Source organism: Gigantopelta aegis, chromosome 7 (assembly GCF_016097555.1).
Source record: "Gigantopelta aegis isolate Gae_Host chromosome 7, Gae_host_genome, whole genome shotgun sequence".
Taxonomy (NCBI): Eukaryota; Metazoa; Mollusca; class Gastropoda; order Neomphalida; family Peltospiridae; genus Gigantopelta; species Gigantopelta aegis.
Window position 1 is genome coordinate 11,152,795 of NC_054705.1, and position 21,992 is coordinate 11,174,786.

Genomic DNA, 21,992 nt, shown 5'->3' on the forward strand with positions numbered 1-21,992 from the left:
TGATGAGTCCTTTCTGGAGTATTTGGTACATAAACATAGTTTTCCCACATCCACTCGGACCCACTAAAACAGCATTAGATGGTATAGTAAATTTGAAAGGCTCTCCGTATTGTTCAGCTTGTAATCCCAAGGTTGCTGATTGTGTCACTGGCCTTTGAGGAGGAGGAAGAGGAGGAGGAGGAGGCGTATATGGGGAGAATTGAGGAGGAGGAGGAGGAGGAGGAGTATATGGGGACAATTGAGGAGGAGGAGGAGGAGTATATGGGGACAATTGAGGAGGAGGAGGAGGAGGAGGAGTATATGGGGACAATTGAGGAGGAGGAGGAGGAGGAGGAGGAGTATATGGGGACAATTGAGGAGGAGGAGGAGGAGGAGGAGGAGTATATGGGGACAATTGAGGAGGAGGAGGAGGAGGAGGAGTATATGGGGAGAAGGAGGAGGAGGAGGAGGAGGAGTATATGGGGACAATTGAGGAGGAGGAGGAGGAGGAGGAGGAGGAGGAGTATATGGGGAGAATTGAGGAGGAGGAGGAGGAGGAGGAGTATATGGGGACAATTGAGGAGGAGGAGGAGGAGGAGGAGTATATGGGGACAATTGAGGAGGAGGAGGAGGAGGAGGAGTATATGGGGAGAATTGAGGAGGAGGAGGAGGAGGAGGAGTATATGGGGACAATTGAGGAGGAGGAGGAGGAGGAGGAGTATATGGGGACAATTGAGGAGGAGGAGGAGGAGGAGGAGGAGTATATGGGGAGAATTGAGGAGGAGGAGGAGGAGGAGGAGTATATGGGGACAATTGAGGAGGAGGAGGAGTATATGGGGACAATTGAGGAGGAGGAGGAGGAGGAGGAGTATATGGGGACAATTGAGGAGGAGGAGGAGGAGGAGGAGTATATGGGGACAATTGAGGAGGAGGAGTATATGGGGACAATTGAGGAGGAGGAGGAGGAGGAGGAGTATATGGGGAGAATTGAGGAGGAGGAGGAGGAGGAGGAGGAGGAGGAGGGAGGGTGTTTGGTCGATGTATCTGTCTCCGGTGCCTTTGCATATTGTAATATCTGGAAAAAGTGTCCCCACACTCAGGGCATGATGTTGACCCCATCATGAATTTCATTCAGGTGTCGTTTTTATCAACGCCTTGGCCTTTTTGAGTGATGCTTGAATCAATACAACCGTCTTCGGTTTATAGTTCCATCCTTAAGAAGGGAAAAATAACTCACAGTTTTGTTAATCAAGTCTGTCATAATTTACAACGTACGCTGATCGACTTACTATAAAATAGTACGGGCCTCCCCAACAATCTGGAATGTCAACACCACGAGCTATAACACGTTTGAGTGAGTCGACAGCTTCAGACTTGCTTTCATACCACTGAGAATCGTCCGATAACACTCTCTCTGGTTCACGTCGTGGGTGTGCCACAATGATCCACGAATACTGTTTGCTCATCTCGAATGCATTTACACAAATGAAGATTACTATATGCAAGAGGAAGCTTTATACTAGCTGCTGGGTGGAATAAAACCGATAAGTTAGGCTACATTCAAAAGCGTTCGTTGAAATGCGAGATTGCGATTGGCTAAAACGACTGGAACCGGTTTCGACTGGTTTATATTCAAAAAATATTATTTCATCATTGCTAACAATAAACCTTTCAAAGCATATTTAGACAAAGGTCTTTGTACCCATCACCCTTGTCACAACTAAAAACCAAGCAAACACAAAAGACTGACTCAGACTATCTATAAATAATACCACTTTAGTTCCCATTGAAAACGCGGACGTTGCCGCCCAAAATTTGAAAAAATGCCAGTCATCCTTTTTAAAAAATGCCAGTCATCCACTCGGCACAATAGGTGCACTTCTTTTGTTCAAAATCCATTATTCGCTCCACTGAACCGGAAAACCCAATTATACGCTCCACTGAACCGGAAAAACCAATTATACGCTCCACTGAACCGGAAAGACAATAGGTGCACATCCATTGTTCCGGATTGGGGACCCATTGTTCCGGAAGTGCATATCCATTGTATTGGAGGCCACTCCATTGTATTTCCTTTGTTGTCCCCGCTACGTACAAAATATACTACTCAACCCCCACCCCCACCCCCCCACCCCCCCACCCCCCGCGCCCCCCGTTAAACTAGTTATCTATCTATCTAATTTCTTTTTGCCCGCCCAATCTAATCTAACGACCAAATTTAATGAGTAGATTTTATTTTTATTAATTATATTAATTAGAGATGCGCATACAAATTTTAAAGCCCCACTATGTAATTGCTGGATGTAAATTTCAAAATTTCATTTTTTCTGTCCCGGAGCAAGTCACTGGCTATCCAGAGACAGGCCCCGGGACGGACATGCTCGAAACTCTAGTGGTATATGAGCATGTAAAAATGATTCGCACTCGCATGTTTTACATTGCTGTATGCGCCGTGGTTTCTTTAACAAAGGGCGTGACATAGGCCAGTGGTAAAGCGCTCGCTTGATGCGCGATCGGTCTGGGATCGATCCCTGTCGGTGGGCCCATTGGGCTATTTCTCGTCACAGCCAGTGCACCACGACTGGTATATTAAAGGCCGCGCTATGTGCTTTCCTGTCTGTGGGAAAGTGCATATAAAAGATCCCTTGCTGCATTAGAAAAAAATGTAGCGGGTTTCCTCAGACTATATGTCAAAATTACCAAATGTTTGACATCCAATAGCCGATAATTAATGAATCAATGTGCTCTAGTGGTGTCGTTAAACAAAACAAACTTCTTCTTTAACAACGAAACGAGGAAGCGTATTCGCATACGGTTGTTTTTGTTTGTTTGTTTGTTTGTTTGTTTGTATATATACTGAACAAAATAAGAAACTTCCGCTAACTTTGCTTGAACATAACTTGATGAAAACAAACCGGGGGAATAATTGTTATATATGAGTTTAAAGTGTTCCATGATGCATCGTTTGGTGCAAAAATCATGGCCATAGGTTAACAGAAACTGGAAGAAATTTTGACCAAGTGTGGTAGGGGATAAAAATAAAAATACCCACTTAATAACGGGTATGACCACCTCTTGAATTGACCACTGCAGTGCATCGCAGGCGCATAGAATTGACTAAAATGTTGATTTCTGCCGGTGGAATATTGTTCCATTCCTGAATGAGCGCTTGTCGAAGTTAGTTGATGTTAGCGGGTGGGTTGGGACGACGCCTCAATCGTCTGTCCAGACTATCCCAGACATGCTCGATGGGGTTGAGATCAGGACTTTTAGCGGGCCAGTCATCAATGAAATCAATGTTATTTGTCCTAAGAAAATTTACAGTGTCTCTAGCTGTATGAGAGGTGGCATTATCATGCTGAAAAATCGAGATGTTGGCGTTGTTATGGAACAGAGGAATGACGTGATGAGCGAGAATGTCATCGCGGTAACGTTGAGTATTTAAATTGCCATCAATGACGACTAGTGGGGAACGATAACCATGGGCAATGGCTGCCCAGACCATGACAGAACCCCCACCCGCGAAACGATCTCGCTCAAGAACACAACAGTCAGCATAACGTTTATTTCTCCTACGGTAGACGCGCACCCTGCCATCACCACGTTGTAAAGAAAATCTGGATTCATCCGAAAAAAGAACGGTTTTCCAGCGACGCCGTATACAACGAGTGTGTACACGTGCCCAATTAAGACGATTTAGACGATAACGTTGCGTTAAAACGCATCCGACGTAAGGACGTCGTGCATGTAAACCGTTCTCCTGCTGACGATTACGAACAGTTTGCCCACTGATTCGGTTATTATGAAGCCCAGGTGTGTTAGCAGCAGCAGAAATGGCAGTTCTGAATCGATTGCGCAAATGCGTGTTCATGATATAGCGGTCTTGACCACGCGTTGTAACACGCGGACGTCCACGACGTGGCAAGTCGTTGGTGCTTCCTGTCGTTCGAAATCTTACGCGAAGATTTCGTATCACTCGACTAGAACTCCCAACATGTCTTGCAACGTCTTCTGTCGACATGCCAGCATCAAGCATGCCAATCGCCCGTTCGCGTAAATTATTGGGTATTCTTGGCATACTAAAAATGCTACAATGTAAAAAAACGTTAATGTTTTTACAAATTTTGAAGCGTTTTCGTTCACTTGACAACAATGTCAGTAAGACAAGCAAAACAAATTGACCGAATACTACACGGGACGTCGAACCATGCATGCACGTGCAAATTGAATTTCACGTTGTCGACGATTAACAGTGCAAAAATAATCGATAAAATTAATGAATCCTGATAATACAGCTCAAGGCTAATACTACCTATATAATTTCATTACACAATGAATTCTTTAACACAACAAATACTATACTCTTCAAAAGAAGAAACGCAAAACCACATTGTCGTAACATTTGGAGAATTGATTTAATTATTGAATGGTGAGCCCGATAATTACCAAATGTTGCAGGATTGTTCACAATTCACTCTAGTCCATTGTGAGTAAGTGATAGGACACACCACCAAGGTCAAGGTCATCTGGAGTCAATACCGGGTGTGGCCTCCGCGTGCAAGGTCTGGGGCTGTGGTTGTCGCTGTCGGAGGCGTCGGTCCAACTCGTCCCATAGATGCTCATTTGGGTTCAAATCCGGTGATATCGATGGCCAAGGAAGGACATTAATGTTGTTGTTCTGTAGGAAAGCCGTTGTGAGACGTGCTGTGTGAGGCCTGGCGTTGTCATGTTGGAACACTGCGTTGGCGTTGGCCATAACTGGAACGATGTGTGGCCGGAGGATCTGGTCAATGTAGCCCTGTGCATTCAGGTTGCCCTGCACGTGGACAAGGTCAGTTCTGCCAGTTTGTGAGATGGCTGCCCACACCATGACACTACCCCCGTCGAATCTGTCCACTTCCTGCACGCAGTTTGCCGCATAACGTTCACCACGACTCCTATACACGCGACATCTTCCATCATGACGTCGGAGCAGAAATCGGGACTCGTCACTGAACCACACCTGTCTCCATCGCAGTTGAGGCCATTGTCGATGAATCTGGCACCACTGCAGTCGGAGTCGACGGTGTTGTGGTGTTAAGATGACACCTCGAACTGGACGTCTGGCACGAATTCCTACCTCACGTAGGCGGTTCCGTACGGTCTGGTCGGATATCCTGCGCAAACCTGGTATTGCTGCGGCTGTGGAGGTGGCAGTAGTCAATCGTTCCCGAAGGTGGCGTACCCGGATGTAGCGGTCCTGCCCGGGGGTAGTGACCCGTGGTCGACCGGATCTAGGGAGGTCACGTGTTGATCCATGTTGCTGGTAACGGTCCCACAGTCTGGAGATGGTGCTTGGGGACACATGGAATGCCTTGGCAACGGCCGTTCTGGATTCGCCTGCGTCTAGTCGGCCGATGGCATTGTTTCTCTGCGGTTCACTGAGACGTGGCATGTCCTGGATTGTCAACTGTCGGCCAGATACAGAGGCCAGGCAAGCGAACACCCTGCACTTTTATACTGTCGGTGTTCATGTTGCACGTGCAGACAACGCACGTGCAGTGGTGACATGGTTTGCACGTGGCTGCGTTTTTGCGAATATTCACATTTTGAAACTTTATTTTACAGTAGCTGCGTTTTATCGAATGTAACCGTGGGAATGTGTTTGGGACATGCAATGACCTTATATTCACAAAGCATGAACCGGTAGGAAACATAAAATCGGAGTTATAACCCATTTGTACCCTTTTGCGTTTCTTTTTTTGAAGAGTATATATGTACAAATCGGAAGTTTCTTTTTTTGTTCAGTATATGTGCATGTTGTATTTTCTTTTCTTTGTTTTTTCTTTCATTAAATTGCTCTATTATTTCTTACTGCAACTAATTCGGTGTAGCTTTTGAACCACAAAACCACATGTGGGTGTTTATCAGCTCAGTTATCATATAATGTTCTGTAGAGGTCACTGGACAAATGTTCGAACAACCGAAAATTGTCGTAGAGAGAATGGAGATGTTATAATGTGTGTTAAAATAAATAGTCATGCATTGTCTGACGTCATGCCATTGTTATGACACTGCGTGTCAAACATGGGAAAATACTGTGTAGTTTGTACAATGTTTTCTTTTTATTTGTATTTTGTAATATATGTGTGTAAACATTACCATTGGCAATACCAAAAAATAAAAATAAATAAATACATAAATAAATTAAAAATATATATATATGAAAAATCATGTTGTGTGTTAAATGTAATGCAGGAATTGTTTTATTTTGTTCTATTTTTAAAGGAACATACCCTAGTTTCAACCCGTGAAAATTAACACTAAGTTTAGTTAATCTGCAAACCTGTTACACATTTGGATAAAGTTACCAGTTAGTGAAACGTGAGTCTGTGACTTTTAAATTATCAAATACCCTCTAAAAATAGACTAAAACTCGACACCAGGATGACCAAAAAGACTTCGAATGTACGGAAATTGATACTCTAAACAATAAAATCTAGTAAAAAATATGCGTTAGTGTTTAAAAACTAGGGTATGCCCCTTTAATCTCCATGCTGAGTTTACGACAGTGTTTATAAACAGTTAAAATGACAAACAAATACGTACACACTAAGGCGCAACCTAGCCCGAGTACTCTGCGATCGAGAGCCTGGCGGACATTTGGACAGTTATAATCGCTATATAGGGCCAACAGGCGGGACCTAGCCCGTTTACTCTGCGATCGAGAGCCTGACGGACATTTGGACAGTTATAATCGCTATCTAGGGTCAACAGGCGGGACCTAGCCCGAGTACTATGCGATCGAGAGCCTGGCGGACATTTGGACAGTTATAATCGCTATCTAGGGTCAACAGGCGGGACCTAGCCCGAGTACTCTGCGATCGAGAGCCTGGCGGACATTTGGACAGTTATAATCGCTATCTAGGGCCAACAGGCGGGACCTAGCCCGTTTACTCTGCGATCGAGAGCCTGGCGGACATTTGGACAGTTATAATCGCTATCTAGGGTCAACAGGCGGGACCTAGCCCGAGTACTCTGCGATCGAGAGCCTGGCGAACATTTGGACAGTTATAATCGCTATCTAGGGTCAACAGGCGGGACCTAGCCCGAGTACTCTGCGATCGAGAGCCTGGCGGACATTTGGACAGTTATAATCGCTATCTAGGGTCAACAGGCGGGACCTAGCCCGAGTACTCTGCGATCGAGAGCCTGGCGGACATTTGGACAGTTATAGTCGCTATCTAGGGTCAACAGGTGGGACCTAGCCCGAGTACTCTGCGATCGAGAGCCTGGCGGACATTTGGACAGTTATAATCGCTATCTAGGGTCAACAGGTGGGACCTAGCCCGAGTACTCTGCGATCGAGAGCCTGGCGGACATTTGGACAGTTATAATCGCTATCTAGGGTCAACAGGTCGGACCTAGCCCGAGTACTCTGCGATCGAGAGCCTGGCGGACATTTGGACAGTTATAATCGCTATCTAGGGTCAACAGGTCGGACCTAGCCCGAGTACTCTGCGATCGAGAGCCTGGCGGACATTTGGACAGTTATAATCGCTATCTAGGGTCAACAGGCGGGACCTAGCCCGAGTACTCTGCGATCGAGAGCCTGGCGGACATTTGGACAGTTATAATCGCTATCTAGGGTCAACAGGCTGGACCTAGCCCGAGTACTCTGCGATCGAGAGCCTGGCGGACATTTGGACAGTTATAATCGCTATCTAGGGTCAACAGGTCGGACCTAGCCCGAGTACTCTGCGATCGAGAGCCTGGCGGACATTTGGACAGTTATAATCGCTATCTAGGGTCAACAGGTGGGACCTAGCCCGAGTACTCTGCGATCGAGAGCCTGGCGGACATTTGGACAGTTATAATCGCTATCTAGGGTCAACAGGTCGGACCTAGCCCGAGTACTCTGCGATCGAGAGCCTGGCGGACATTTGGACAGTTATAATCGCTATCTAGGGTCAACAGGCGGGACCTAGCCCAGTGGTAAAGCGCTTGCTCGATGCGCGATCGTCCTGGGATCGATCCCCGTCGGTGAGCCCATTGGGCTATTTCTCGTTCCAGCCAGTGCTGCATGAATGAATGAATGAATGAATGAATGAATGTTTAACGACACCCCAGCACGAAAAATACATCGGCTATTGGGTGTCAAACTATGGTAAAGGCACCAGTGCTGCATGGCTGGTATATCAAAGGCCGTGGTTTGTACTACCCTGCCTGTGGGATGGTGCATATAAAAGATCCTTTGCTGCTAATAAAAAAAGTAGCCCATGTAGTGGCGGCAGCGGGTTTCATCTCTCAATATCTGTGTGGCCCGTAACCATATGTCTGACGTCATATAACCGTAAATAAAATGTGTTAAATTAAACATTTCCTTCCTATCTATGGTCAAAGACAATTCTGTATCGAAAACTCGGCATTTCTCCCTACCGTCGAACAAACAATGATTCCCGCTTTATTACAACAATAACCCTATGTTTGACGTTAAATACCTTTACATTGGCAATCACTATATTCGAGTTCGCTGATAAGAAAATATATTACATGTTAATCATCCATACACACACTACTGGACGATAGCAGACAAACATCAACGAATTTGACTGAAACATTGTTGAAAGGGGTGTTGTTGGGTTTGTTCCTGTAGTGTTGTATCAGTGATTAATCTGTGCAATATGTTGTCAGCAAACTCGAAAAATTCATTGTAACGGTATTTAACGTCAAACACAACATAATTGTTGTATTAGAGCGGGAATGTTTGCCTACTCGACGGCATTAACGTACGATGCAGGCGGGTAATGGGGGCAACTGTCCCCCTCCACCCACCCCACCACCTCTATTGGAGCAAATCTTCAAAATCGGGCAAGAACGATAGAGATATTCTGGCAAAATTATCTAACCTGAAGCTTCTTTACCATGAGAGATCGGGAGAGAGAGAGGAGAAACACTCGCACCACACCCCACACACAGAGAGAGAGAGCGAGAGAGAGAAGAGAGAGAGAGAGAGAGAGAGAGACGGAGAGCGAGAGAGAGAGAGAGAGAGAGAGAGAGAGAGGGGAGGGGGAGGGAGGGGAGAAAGATACAGACAGACACGAATACAGAGAGAGAGGAGAGAGGAGAATGAGAATAGGAGAGGATGGGAAGCAGGGGGGATTGAGAAGCGATAAGGACAGACAGATACAAGACAGAAAACAGATACAGAGAGAGAGAGAGATGGAGAGAGAGAGAGAGAGAGGAGAGTTGGAGGAGTGAGGGAAGTATGGAGGGAGAGATGTATTAGGGAGAGAGAGATATATAGAGCGAGAGAGAGATAGAGAGAGTGAGGGATGGAGGGAGGAGAGAACGATCCAGACAGACAGATACAGAGAGATAGAGAGATAGGAAGAGCGTGGAAGGATGGAGGAGAGAGGATAAGACAGACAGATAAGCGATAGAGAGAGAGAGAGAGAGAGAGAGGTGGAGGTGGAGTGGGTGCGGGAGTGAATGATAACAAGACAGACATACAGATACAGAGAGAGAGAGAGAGGAGAAGAGAGAGAGAGAGAGAGAGAGAGAGAGAGGGGAGGGAGGGAGAGCGTACCAGACGAGAGATCGAGGAGAGAGCCGAGAGAGGGGGGAATGGGAGGGAGGGATGAGGGAGAAGAGATACAGACAGAGAGAGAGAGAGAGAGATACAGACAGAGAGAGAGAGAGAGAGAGAGAGAGAGAGAGAGAGAGAGAGAGAGAGAGAGAAGACAGGTAGAGAGATCAGAGATGATGGGATGATAACAAACTACCTGTTCTCACAGAGATGTATTTCTACATTGTATTGTGTACAATGTATTTCCTTACTATCTATTTCAGGATGGCCGCTGGTACGCTTGGGGAATACGCCGCTGTCTATATCTGCAAGGCAAACAGAAAACAGACACTAACCATTATAAATATCACGTGTGCAAGCAGCAACATAAACAGTGTACCCGTGACCTGTTTCAGGATATACGACGGGTATCTGTGACGTAAATCAGTGTGTAATATCCGCCACGCATAACCTACCACGGGTATCGACGACCTAAGGCTCCGCATAATACAAGTGTCCGTGAATTAGCTACACAACTGAGGACATTTCAGAAACACGTTCTTGACAATTATAAATTGTGGACTCTCTATTTGACCTACAACATATAATGGATAATTCGTTATTTTCCGAGGTACTAAGTAGTATATGATGGCTATTACATTCCTAAAACAGAAATTTCTTTATTGAAGACCTTGCCAGAGATTGAGCATGGGATGGACGTGCCTGAACCTTTATTGGACATCAAGTTAATAACGTCAATTGGACTTGGATGTATTCCAGTATTTCCGTGATATCATAAAAATGGGAAAGTCTATGTGCTATATAAGACTGTGCAGTATTAGAATCACAAGGCTGTTCAAGCTGGTGCTTCTGTGTGTTCTAGTGACCGTCCTGTTGCTGCTGCTGCTGCTGCTGCTGAGGCTGCTGGTTCCTGCGCCATGGCAGCACGCAGACAGCTACTACGTGTTCAGATTATTTATCGACAAGCAGGCATTTCCGGTAGAAGATGAACGCCCCCGCGTGATCAGCAGGAATATTTCAGTGCAAGTAGACAAAGCGAGTATTAAGACTCATCTCACAAACATGGGCTATCCGCCAGACAAAGAGGAGTTCCAAAAGGATTCACTTATTAAGCATTTCGTGCCGTTAATGACGATAGATGAGCGTGTTGGATTAATAAGCACCCTGGAGACCTTTGTGAGGGTCTGCGAACAGGAGAATCTGACCTACTTCCTGTGGAGCGGGACGATGCTCGGAGCTTACCGACACCACGGAGCTATCCCGTGGGATGACGACCTGGACGTGGCAATGAATGGGTCGGACTGGAGAAGAGTTTACAGGGCACTGTCGCGTGTTCGCGGATACGGACTTCTGGCTCCGGGGGACTACCACTGGAAGTTTTACAAGGAGGATGCTTCCTCAGTTCCGGGACAGACGACGTTTAGGTGGCCATTCCTTGACATCTTCTTCTACACCGACGACGCCGCATACATGTGGGCACTGTCGTATGAAATAAAGAAGGAACTGGTCTATCCGATCAGCGACATATTCCCACTCCAGTTACGTCCCTTTGAAAACCTCCGTCTTGCGGTGCCCTGTAAGATGGAGGAAATCGTTCTACGTATGTACAGCCTGAACGACTGTTACTCGCCCAGCTGTACACACAAGGACGGCGTAGTGCACGATTCGGTATACGTTCCATGCCAACAGTTATACGACTTCTTTCCGTTTGTTTTCCGTAGCCGAAGCGGGAATTCAGGAACTGTTTTTGAAACACTGAAGCAAGGGAGCAAATTACTTAAACACGTATCAGTACCATATGAAGAGTGTGGTTGAAACAAATGACATCACATTGACAATCCGTCTCAGATAGAGAGAATACACGAGTACCCGTTGAAGACTATTGACCTTACGAGTGTTTGCCACATGTATCATTATGCTAGAATCAAACTGTCAACTGTCACGACGGAGTTGACCAACTCGAAATTTGCTTTGTAATTTCCCCTTCAGGCCACACGTCGGCTATCTGGGCTGTCTGTCCAGGACAGTGGATTAGTGGTTAGTGAGAGAAACGTAGGTGTACTGGTCTCATATCTACCCACTCAATCGTTAGAACTCACTCTGGGTGGGAGCCGATACCGGGTTGCGAACCCAGTACCTACCAGTCAAATAACAAGAGTGAGTGAGTGAGTGACTGCAGGCTATTTGAAGATGATAACTATGTTAATCGAGGACCAATTTCACAAAAGCCCACAAGCCATTTCTCTAAGTACATGTACGAACAGTAAAAATACTAAATTTGAAAATACATATTTATCAAAGGTTTTCTTTCTTTTGTGATCTGTGTTTCGTAATGGCGTAATCATTTCGTTTCAATTTATATTTTTTCGTTTTATATTCAATGAAGACTCAGCAGACTGTCCTGGGCACACACCTCAGCTATCTGGGGCTGTTCAGGACAGTAGAGTAAGGGTTTATGGTTAGATCCAGGGAAGAATGTTAGTGAGAGAGAAGTAGAAGAGAAGAGATGAGAGGAGAGCAAAGAGAGTGGAGAGAGGAGAGAGAGAGAGAGAGAAGAGAATGAGAGAGATGTGAGAGAGGAGAGAGATTGTGAAGAGAGAGGAGAGAGGTGTAGCGATCTTGCGAACCCAACTTACCTACCAGCCCTTATGTCCGATGGGCTTAACCACGGAGAGGTGTCCTTTGTCCCACCACCGAGGCCAGTAAATGGTGTGTCTTCGTTTCGCATATTACTCACCGGCCTCGGGTTGCGTCGTGGTTACGGCCATCGGTCTACAGGCTGGTAGGTACTGGGTTCGAATTCCCCAGTCGAGGCATGGGATTTGTAGGATCCCGAAACATACGCCGACTCCAAGCCTGAGAACGGAGTGCTCCGCAGGGCTCAGTGGGTAGGTGGGCGTGTGCCTCCGCAAACCACTTGTAAACCCGACCAGTGATCCATAAAATGGTTCAACAAAGGCCATTATGGTTTGTTGCTATCCTGCCTGTGGGAAGCGCATCGATAAAAGATCCCTTGCTGCTACAAGAAAAAAAAAAAGAGTAGTAGCCATGAAGAAGTGCGACAGCGGTTTTCCTTCTCAAAATCCGTCTGGTCCTTAACCATAATGTCTGAAAGCCATTTTATAACCGTAAAATAAAATGTGTTGAGTGCGTCGTTAAATAAAACATCTTTGTTTTCTTTCGTTTCGCGTCAAATATATTCTAATATATATACATGCATAAACGTACCACAGGGTAACCAAATACGTACACTTAGATGCTTTGCAGGGCTTCTACATTATGGTAGCCCCACTCCCTTGGCTAGTGATATTCAGTGTTGGGCTAGTCAATAAATACTATTGCCATGGCCGACGGCTAGTGAATTTAAAACAATTTTGTTTTTTTTGGTCAACTGTTGCAGTTGTCTATTTTGTAAATATGAATACCCTGTCGCCACCCCAAGTCCCCAATATTAGTGTTTTAACCTCTATCTCCCTCTTTAGGCGACATATCTGATTATTACTATTATTTAGTAAAATAGTATTAACTTAAAGTAAAGTAGGGCTAGTAAATGTTTTAAATCACTGATCCCATGTGGCTAGTGGATTTTATAAAACATTCTACAAGCTCTGCTTTGTTTAAAGGGACATTCCAGAGTTTACTGCAATTTTTATTATGTTATCGACTAACGGAGACTGTTTAACGATTGCAATTACATATCAAATATATATTCCTACATAACATATTAGTGACTGTATATTAAACGTGTTTCTGATCGTTCTAATATTTGTACTAGCGTAAATTTCATTTTATTTCTTAAAATAAAAAAAATTCGTAAGAAATTATTTGAAGACAAAATCCAGTTTGGGCTTCTTAGAAATATTAAGACGACCAGAAACACATTGAATATACAGACACTGATATTCTAAACAAGAAAATATATTTAATATATAAGTTTAATCGTAGAAATATTTTATTAGTCGGAAACATGCAGCAAACTCGGGAATGTCCCTTTAATCGGCTTCAAACAACCAGACATACCGGTGTTAACAGGCGTACGGGCTCTCATGTGTGTATAGGCCTGGCTTCTTGTTGGCTGAATTACTAGTAGACAAATATGCCTGAATCTGGGTTACAGTATTTGTGTTCATGACTGCCAAAGAGCTATATATAGGTTTTCAAAAGAACCGCCACGCATGTTTACATAGATTAAAATTAAATATTGATGGAAATACATACTGCCCAAATTTCTTTATCGTGTTGGCCTGTGCGAGACTTGGTAGCCCAGTGGTAAAGCGCTCGCTTGATGCGTAGTCGGTTTTGGGGATCGATCCTCGCCGGTGGGCCCATTGGGCTATTTCTTGTTCCTACTAGTACACCATGACTGGTATATCAAAGGCCGTGGTATGTACTATCATTTATGTGGGCTGGTGCATATAAAAGATTCTTGGCTAGTAATGAAAAAAAAGTAGCGTGTTTCCTCTCTACGACTAAATGTCAAAATGTTTGACATCCAATAGCCTATGATTAATAATCAATGTGCTCTAGTGGTGTCGTTAAAAAAGAGAAAAAACATTTATTATGTCAGCCCGAATTTGATTATTTTCTTCAAGACTCGGGGTGGGTGGGAATTGCCCTCCCCTTCCCCATCTTGTACGCTTATGTTGATAACATTCAGTTGATAAATGGTTATTGAAACATCAAACATGGTGGGCCAGTCTATTATTGTTTTAGTAGCCTATGTACAAATGATGTTGTATAGCATTTCACTTATATAGATTTCAATTGTGTAGTTTTTTTTACATCACGTTTTGTATCACACGCCTAAAGGGAAAAAAATGTTTTGTTTAACGACACCACTGGAGCACATTGATTAATTAATCATCAGCTATTGAATATCAGACCTTTGGTAATTCTGACGCGTAGTCATCAGAGGATCTTTTATATGCACATACCACGGTATTTGTCCAGTCGCGGTGCACTGGCTGGAACGAGAAAAAAAGCACAATCAGCTGAATGGATCCGCCGAGGTGGTTCGATCCTGCAACGCACCTCAAGCGAGCACTCAACCGACTGGGCTAAATCCCGCCTCCGCCTAAAGGAAGACCTATGTCATTGTCACGGTACATGCTCTTAATTTGTTTCGCCTGTGGCGATTTTAATTGTGTTAGAGGGCCGTGTGCAGTTTATTGCCCGTAGCCCAGATGGGCAACTTGTTACGTAATACTTCGCACGATCGGACATTCCAATACACACCCTCAGCCAGCTGCGGAGGCCATGTGGCTAGTAGTTACGTAATATCTCCGGTAGTGCTGTTTATGGCCAGGAGATTGCTCGCGGTTGGCGACAGCCAGACTGACGATCAGAGAGAAATATACCGAGGTAGAATATGAGATGATACGTGAGGTACCGCCTTGTATCCCCAGGCAAAATCCTGATTTATAATAAATAGCTAGAATTTAGAGATATCTGAAAGAACGAATTAGGAAGCTTCCTGGGAACGTAGTCCGTTAGGACTTGGTTAATATCATTTCTGCTCTGTGTATAACCTTGATGTGATTGATGTGACTTTAAATATTTTAATACTGTATTATACCAATATTCTTTAGACAGTGTCTTCGGTCATCTGACGAAGTAAATCGTAGACTTTTTGTTCTAACATTATATGGGAGTATTTGGTAATATAAAGCTTAGCCAGTTCATCCTAGAAGACCCTAGGTAAACTGTAGGTATTGTCTTTATTGTGATAGATACCAGTATTAATTTTGTGTTACAGATTACTGAAAGAGTAGTTAAGGGTTTAATTAAAAAATTAACCCGTTAGGGAATAGAGCTGTAATTTCTTTATTAATTAAGTTCCCCAAGAAGCCGTTTTTCTCATTATCACACGTTACTGACGAGAGTAGTAAGGGTTAATTAAAAAATTCAAAACCAGTTAGGAATGGTGTTGTATTCCTTTATTAATTAACTTCTCCCTGGAAGCGTTTCTCAATTATCACACGTGTGGGTGTGGTGTAACGGTGAAGTGATTCGCATATTGTGTAACTAGACACCTAGAGATTAACTAATTAAGTGATCAGTTCTGGGTTGTTATTATTGCTGTTATTAATTTACCACTACGGCTGTACATTTGTCAGCGTAGGATAATACAGATTCCAAAGTGTATTGTGTTTTTGTTGTGTTTTCTAGAGAACTAACGTGCTATATTAATATATACTTTATATAAGATCGTATCTCTGATCATACCTAGAGACGAGCCATACTAGGGTTAACAGCCTGTTACAGAGAGATCTAAAAGATATACAAGTAGGAGAGACATTTTGATAATCGTGTTTTATTCGGTTACGGGAATTATAGAATCCCCGTGACAGTCATAATAAAAACCGTATACAATACAATAAACTGGTTTTATGCTAAATGTCACTAAACTCCATTGCACACCTTTTCCTCGATTCAACTTTAACACGACTGATATATCATTCAATATTGTATGCGGCATGTGCTATCCTGTCTGTGGGATGGTGCATATAAAATACCCCTTCCTATTAATGGGGAAAAAAATCTGGACAGAGGAACCGGGCAAGGTTGGCGCCTGTGCCCACGACAGGCGTGCGCTACAACAGCTTGCTCCAAAGGTGCGCGTAAAACCCTATGACCTCACCTGACCTAACGGAAAAAATGTAGCGGCTTTCCTCTCGAAGACTATGTCAGAATTACCAAATGTTTGATATCAAATAGCCGATGATTACTAAATCAATGTGCTCCAGTGGTGTCGTTAAATAAAAACAAGCTTTAACTTTAAACTGCGAATATCGGCGAAAGACTTTCACGCCTGTTAAACTCTTCTAACAATTTATACTAATTATTTTGTGATATTTCACTGCCGAATATCCGCGAAAGACAGCTTTGTTTGTGAACACTTTCATGCCTGTCAAACTCTTCTAAAAATGTATACTAATTATTTTGTGATATTTCACTGCCGAATATCCGCGAAAGACAGCTTTGTTTGTGAACACTTTCACGCCTGTTAAACTCTTCTAAAAATGTATACTAATTATTTTGTGATATTTCACTGCCGAATATCCGCGAAAGACAGCTTTGTTTGTGAACACTTTCACGCCTGTTAAACTCTTCTAAAAATGTATACTAATTATTTTGTAATATTTCACTGCCGAATATTTTTAATTTTTTTAACTTCTACGTTTAAAGTGACAGACCCTAGTTTCTCTATTAGAGCAATTTTTGGTAATTTAAATTAGACGTTAATTGCATTTTATTGTTCAGATCATCCAAGGCGTTTGAGGTCATTCTAGTGTTTCTACAACCGCCAAATGCACTTTTCCCTTCTAAAACGTAGAGAATCTGGGGGGAGGGGGGAGGGGGGAGGGGGGCAGGGGCCCGCCCCCTAAATTTTGCGACAGTTATAATTTTATCATATATTAATTTTTGTTTTTGTTTTACGATCCCCTTCAAACCTCCCCCAAAGTTCCATTAGCATTTCGCCTTGCCCCTCATCCCACCCACCCCACCCCACCCACCCCTAAATGGATTTTCTGGATTCGTCACTGAAACGCACGTACCTCTGAGAAGTAGTGATTATGGAGACGAGCTCTATCTTATTTTTAGTGGGTGTTTTCCCCGTTTCAACTCTAGTTTAGCTTTAGAGTTTAGCTTTAGTCAGACGTGTCACAGGTTTATAGATCAACCAAATTTAGTGTCCGTGGGTTCGCGATTTTAAGTTTACGTACGTGCGTTGAAACGGACATTTGTGTTTGGGAATATCGCTGGCAAATAAATGGAAGTTCGTTTCGCTGGGTCACCTTTTGTTGCCACCTGCCCCTGGTTATCACAAGCCCTGGCCTAGTTCATTGCCAAAGAAAACAAAGTTTTTGAACACGAGTACAGTGCAAAGGATGTGTAGTCTATGTTACTTGCCAACACATCGATCGTTAGGGGTGAAAGGCCAACAACGGTACCGTGACATGATTGTAGTCGTTTGTAGTCCTAATGATTACGTCAGTCGTACTACACACTTTGATTGAGTAGTCAACTACACACAGACAGACAAACACACACACACAAACACACACACATACACACACACACACAGCGAGAGAGAGAGCGAGCGAGAGAGAGGACACACAAACACACACCCCCAATCACACACATAGAGGAGAGAGAGATGAGAGAGAGAGGAGAGAGAAGAGAGGAGAGGAGGAGAGGAGAGAGAGAGAGAGAGAGAGAGAGATGTAGAGAGAGGGCACACACCCACACAACAGCTACAGACAGAGATAGATACAGAGAGAGAGACCCACATACCCACACAGAGAGAGAGAGAGAGAGAGAGAGAGAGAGGAGAGAGAGAGAGGAGAGAGAGAGAGGGAGGGAGACACACATGTCCACACACACACATAGAGAGAGGAGAGCGAGAAGGAGAGAGAGACACACACAAACACACACACAGATACAGGACAGAGTAGAGTAAACCAAGATAGAGAGAGAGGCGAGAGAGAGAGAGAGAGAGAGCCGATGGAGAGAGAGCGATGAGAGAGAGAGAGAGAGAGAGAGAGGCAAAAAATGGAAGGGAGAGAGAGATACTGGAGAGACGAGAGAGGGGAGAGAGAGGAGGGAGGGAGAGAGAGAGAGAGAGGCCAAGGAGGAGGAGAGAAAAAGAAGCAGCAAAGAAAGAGAAGGAGAAGGAGAAAAGAGAGAGCAAGAAACATGGGTTTTGAGGAAAAAAACAAAAGAGTGAGGGGGGGAAAAAGAGAGAGGGACGAGGGGATAAAGAGAGGAGATATATAAAAACTATAGTAGGAGGCAAAAAGGGGGAGAGAGATGAGAGAGGGAGAGGGGGAAAGGAGAGATGAGATAGGAGTGGAAGGACAGGGAGAGACTTGGGGGAGGGAGCAGGAGAGAAGGGGCTCCAAAGCGGAATTGTGAGCGGAGGGAGGACAGAAGGGATAGTCCGAGGAAAAGTGAAGGTGGAGAGGAGGAGAGAGAAGAGGGGGGGGAGGGGGGGGAGCAGAATGGAGGAGTAAAATAGAGAAGAGTGGAGATAGACAGGAGAAAAAGGGAGGGGAAGGGGGGGAAGGAAAGGGGAGAGAAAATAAGGAGAAGGCAGGAAGGGGATAGGGAAAGTCAAATGAGAGGAAACGGAGGAATTATAATTTGGTTTTTAGAGGGGGGGGGCTGAAAAGGAATCGACAAATTGCTAGGGGGGGGAACGCTAAAGAAAAAAAACGAAGTTCTTGTAAAATACGAGAAAGAAAAGAGAACCCACATGAAAAAAAAGGGGTGGAAGCCCCAGGGGATAGAAAGGACGGAAGGAAAATGTTTTTACGAAAAAGGACGCACTCAACAAATTTTATTACGGTTATATGGCGTCAGGGACTATGATAGAGGACCACAGGAGATAAAAGAGAGAAAACCACTGTGGCCAGGAAAAGGGAAACTCTTTTTGATTAGGAGCAAGGGTTTTTATTTGTACCATCCCACAGACAGGATAGAGACATACCACGGCCTTGATACTGACCAGTCGTGGGTGCAGTGGTCATTATGGAAAGTCTCTGTAAACATAGGGAATTCGATAATGCTGTCCTCTGTTGTGTTGTTGGGGCCTGTTGTTGGCGTTGTTGTTGCTACTGGGTACAAACGTTGTTGCTGCTGTTGTTGGAGCAAGGGTGTTGTTTGAGGAGAAGCCTGCTGGAAGGGGTTGTTGTTGCTGAAGGTAAGGGTGGGGTGTTGTTGTTGAAGCTGTTGTTGTCGTAAGTTGGGTTGCTGCTGCTGTTGTTGTTGCTGCTGTTGTTATCGTTGTTGTTTTGCTGCTGTTGTTGTCGGTGTTGTTGCTGCTGTTGTTTTGTTGTGTCAAATGTTTTTCTTACATGCCAACAGCCTATACTCCAGGTCCCTAGTGAATTATTTTCTGTTCGCATCACTGGGAGGGAACGGGAGCCGGGAAAGAGGAAAGCGCCGCGTGGTGTGCGGTCGGGCACTGGGATCTATCCCCGTCAGTGGGCCCATTTGGGCTAAGTTCTCGTTGCAGCCAGTGCACCAGGACAGATATATCAAAGGCCGTGGTATGTGTATTCTGTCTGTTGGTTGTTGTTGGCATTACGGAAATCATACCGGTATTTTCTTTTGGCTTCACTGCCGTGAAGAAGGGAGGGAAGAGGGGGGAAAAGAACTGGAAGTTGCTTAGGAGCACCCCTACGCAGTCAACGCATACGAGTCTGACGCCCCTCTCATAGGACGAAGCTAATCAATTAACGATGAACAAATGCTAGATGTGAAAAGTAATCATTGTTGCTTATGGTTCTAATAGACCAAATCAATTCCTATTGCCGACAATGTTAATGTTTACTAATAAACGTGATATAAGCACACCCAGGTAGTACAGCAATAAAAAGTGTGGCACATCACACCTAATCTACCTGCAAAAAAATGGGAGGTCACATACCATTTAAGAAATGTAATTAATGTTTTTATTAGCAACCGTCATTTTGCAGTTCGATTTTGGGGGGTACCCCGCATTAGTTTCAACCTCTGGTATATACTGCATAACAACTGTATAATAAATAAAAGTGTATTTATTTATTGTCAATGGATAATAGCATTTGCAAAAATAATCAATGTCACATATTGCTTCCAATCATACCCACAGCTGCTTTTACTCTGTTATGGCAGTCGTCACTCCATTCAAATGAGTCATAATTTACACAATTTATACATAGATGTACAAAAGTAGTTGTAGTTGGTTTTATTTCGTGGGTGGGGTGGGGTCGAATCGGGTAGGGGTGAGGGGTGAGGTTGGGTCTCGACCAGTGGTAAAGCACTTGCCTGACAGGCGGTCGGTCTAGGATCGATCCCCTTTGGTTGGCGCCCTGAGGTGAATAAAACATTTCTTTCTTTAATTACTTTATCCGTTTCTCAAAGCCTGTTTGTTTGCCCATTGGGCGATTTCTCGTTCCAACCAGTGGGCCACAACTGGTACACCAAATGCGGTGATATCATGTCTGTGAGATGGTGCATATAAAAGAACCCTTGCTACCAATGGGAAGAAAAAAAATCACAATTGCAATTAATATACACAATTGCGCCGAGTCTCCCCTGGGTTGTCATGCCACGATCAGAAGCGATCAGACCCTTTCTAAGGGCCCTATGGGCAACCTAGGGAGACACCTCATCATCCGCAGGTCTTAACTACGAGCTACTCTTGGCCTACTAAAATCCAAACTCGTACGTAGCTCCCTACCTTTTATTTTTTAGAACGACCATCAAAATTGCGCCAAACTTCCTTCATCAAAATGCGCACCCATTTCCCTTTGGCTTAATCCTACGGGACATTCCAAATTACATAGCACCATATCACCTCCCGCCTGTTACCAACTACGGTTGGATTGCTGGTGCTCCCTTGTACCTGCCAGTGCAGGCGGTCCCTCCTTCACCCTCCCCAACCCTTTCCTGTCCTGGACGGAGGAACCGGTTGAGGCCGGTACTTGTGCCCAGGACAGCCGTGCGCTACAACAGCTTGCTCTGAATGTGCACGTTAACCTTTTTGGAATTGGAATTGGAATGGAAAAATGTGGCGGGTTTTCTCTCTAAGACTATATGTCAAAGCTACCAAAAGTTTGACATCCAATAGCCGATGATTAATAAATCAGTGTGCTCTAGTAGTGTCGTTAAAAATAAAAATGTAAAAAAAATAAACATTAAATTTTTTTTCAAGAGCGTGAGATTTATGCCATGTGCATGATACTATATCTTCTTTTTTTTAGTATTTATCAGATATGCAGTATCTGAGAAACGTAAAGTCAGATTATATGAGAAAATCTGGCAATATCGACACGACGTATCTCTGCGGCATGTTTATTCTGCTTGTATACATGTACGACAATTACAGGTAGATATGTTACATATTTCTAACATGAGGGTGTGCCTTCAGGGATAAATTAAAAAACGTTTACCTGAACCTAATAATCTATATTTATACCTCATTTGTGTGTGTGTGTGTGTGTGTGTGTGTGTGGTGTGTGTGTGTGTGTGTGTGTGTGTGGGTGTGTTCTATATAAAGATAAGAGAGAGAGAGAGAGAGAGAGAGAGAGAGAGCCACAGAGAGAGAGAGAGAGAGAGACAGACAGACAGACAGACAGATACAGAGAGACAGATATATATATATATATATATATATATAATATATATATATAGAGAGAGAGAGAGAGAGAGAGAGAGAGAGAGAGAGAGAGAGAGAGAGAGAGAGAGAGAGAGAGAGAGAGAGAGACAGACAGACAGACAGACAGATACAGGACGAGTCCAGATATATATATTATATATATATATATATATAGAGTAGGAACTATATATATAGAGAGAGATGAGAGAGAGAGAGAGAGAGAGAGAGAGAGAGAGAGAGAGAGAGAGAGAGAGAGAGAGAGAGAGAGAGAAAGAGTGGTGGGGGGGGGGGGAGGAA

General features: G+C 44.1%; 2 protein-coding genes across 4 annotated transcripts in view; both read left to right on the forward strand.

Annotated features, from left to right (window-relative positions):
* LOC121377017 (uncharacterized protein RP688-like) overlaps nt 1–11,851 on the forward strand; it is a 29,163-nt gene extending 17,312 nt beyond the window's left edge. For 2 of the 3 annotated variants that reach the window (XM_041504853.1, XM_041504852.1), the window contains one exon: nt 9,811–11,851. In XM_041504853.1, the coding sequence (XP_041360787.1) occupies nt 10,328–11,362 (1,035 nt within the window). In that variant the 5' untranslated portion in view covers nt 9,811–10,327 and the 3' untranslated portion in view covers nt 11,363–11,851. Of the gene's footprint in view, nt 1–6,315; nt 6,343–9,810 lie in introns of those variants that run through there. The other variant, XM_041504854.1, reaches the window with a different exon arrangement.
* Nucleotides 459–1,103, forward strand: LOC121377883 (cilia- and flagella-associated protein 251-like). The gene has a single exon (XM_041505981.1). The coding sequence runs from the start codon at nt 459–461 to the stop codon at nt 1,101–1,103; it is 645 nt and encodes a 214-aa protein (XP_041361915.1).
* Nucleotides 11,852–21,992: the final 10,141 nt, after the last annotated feature.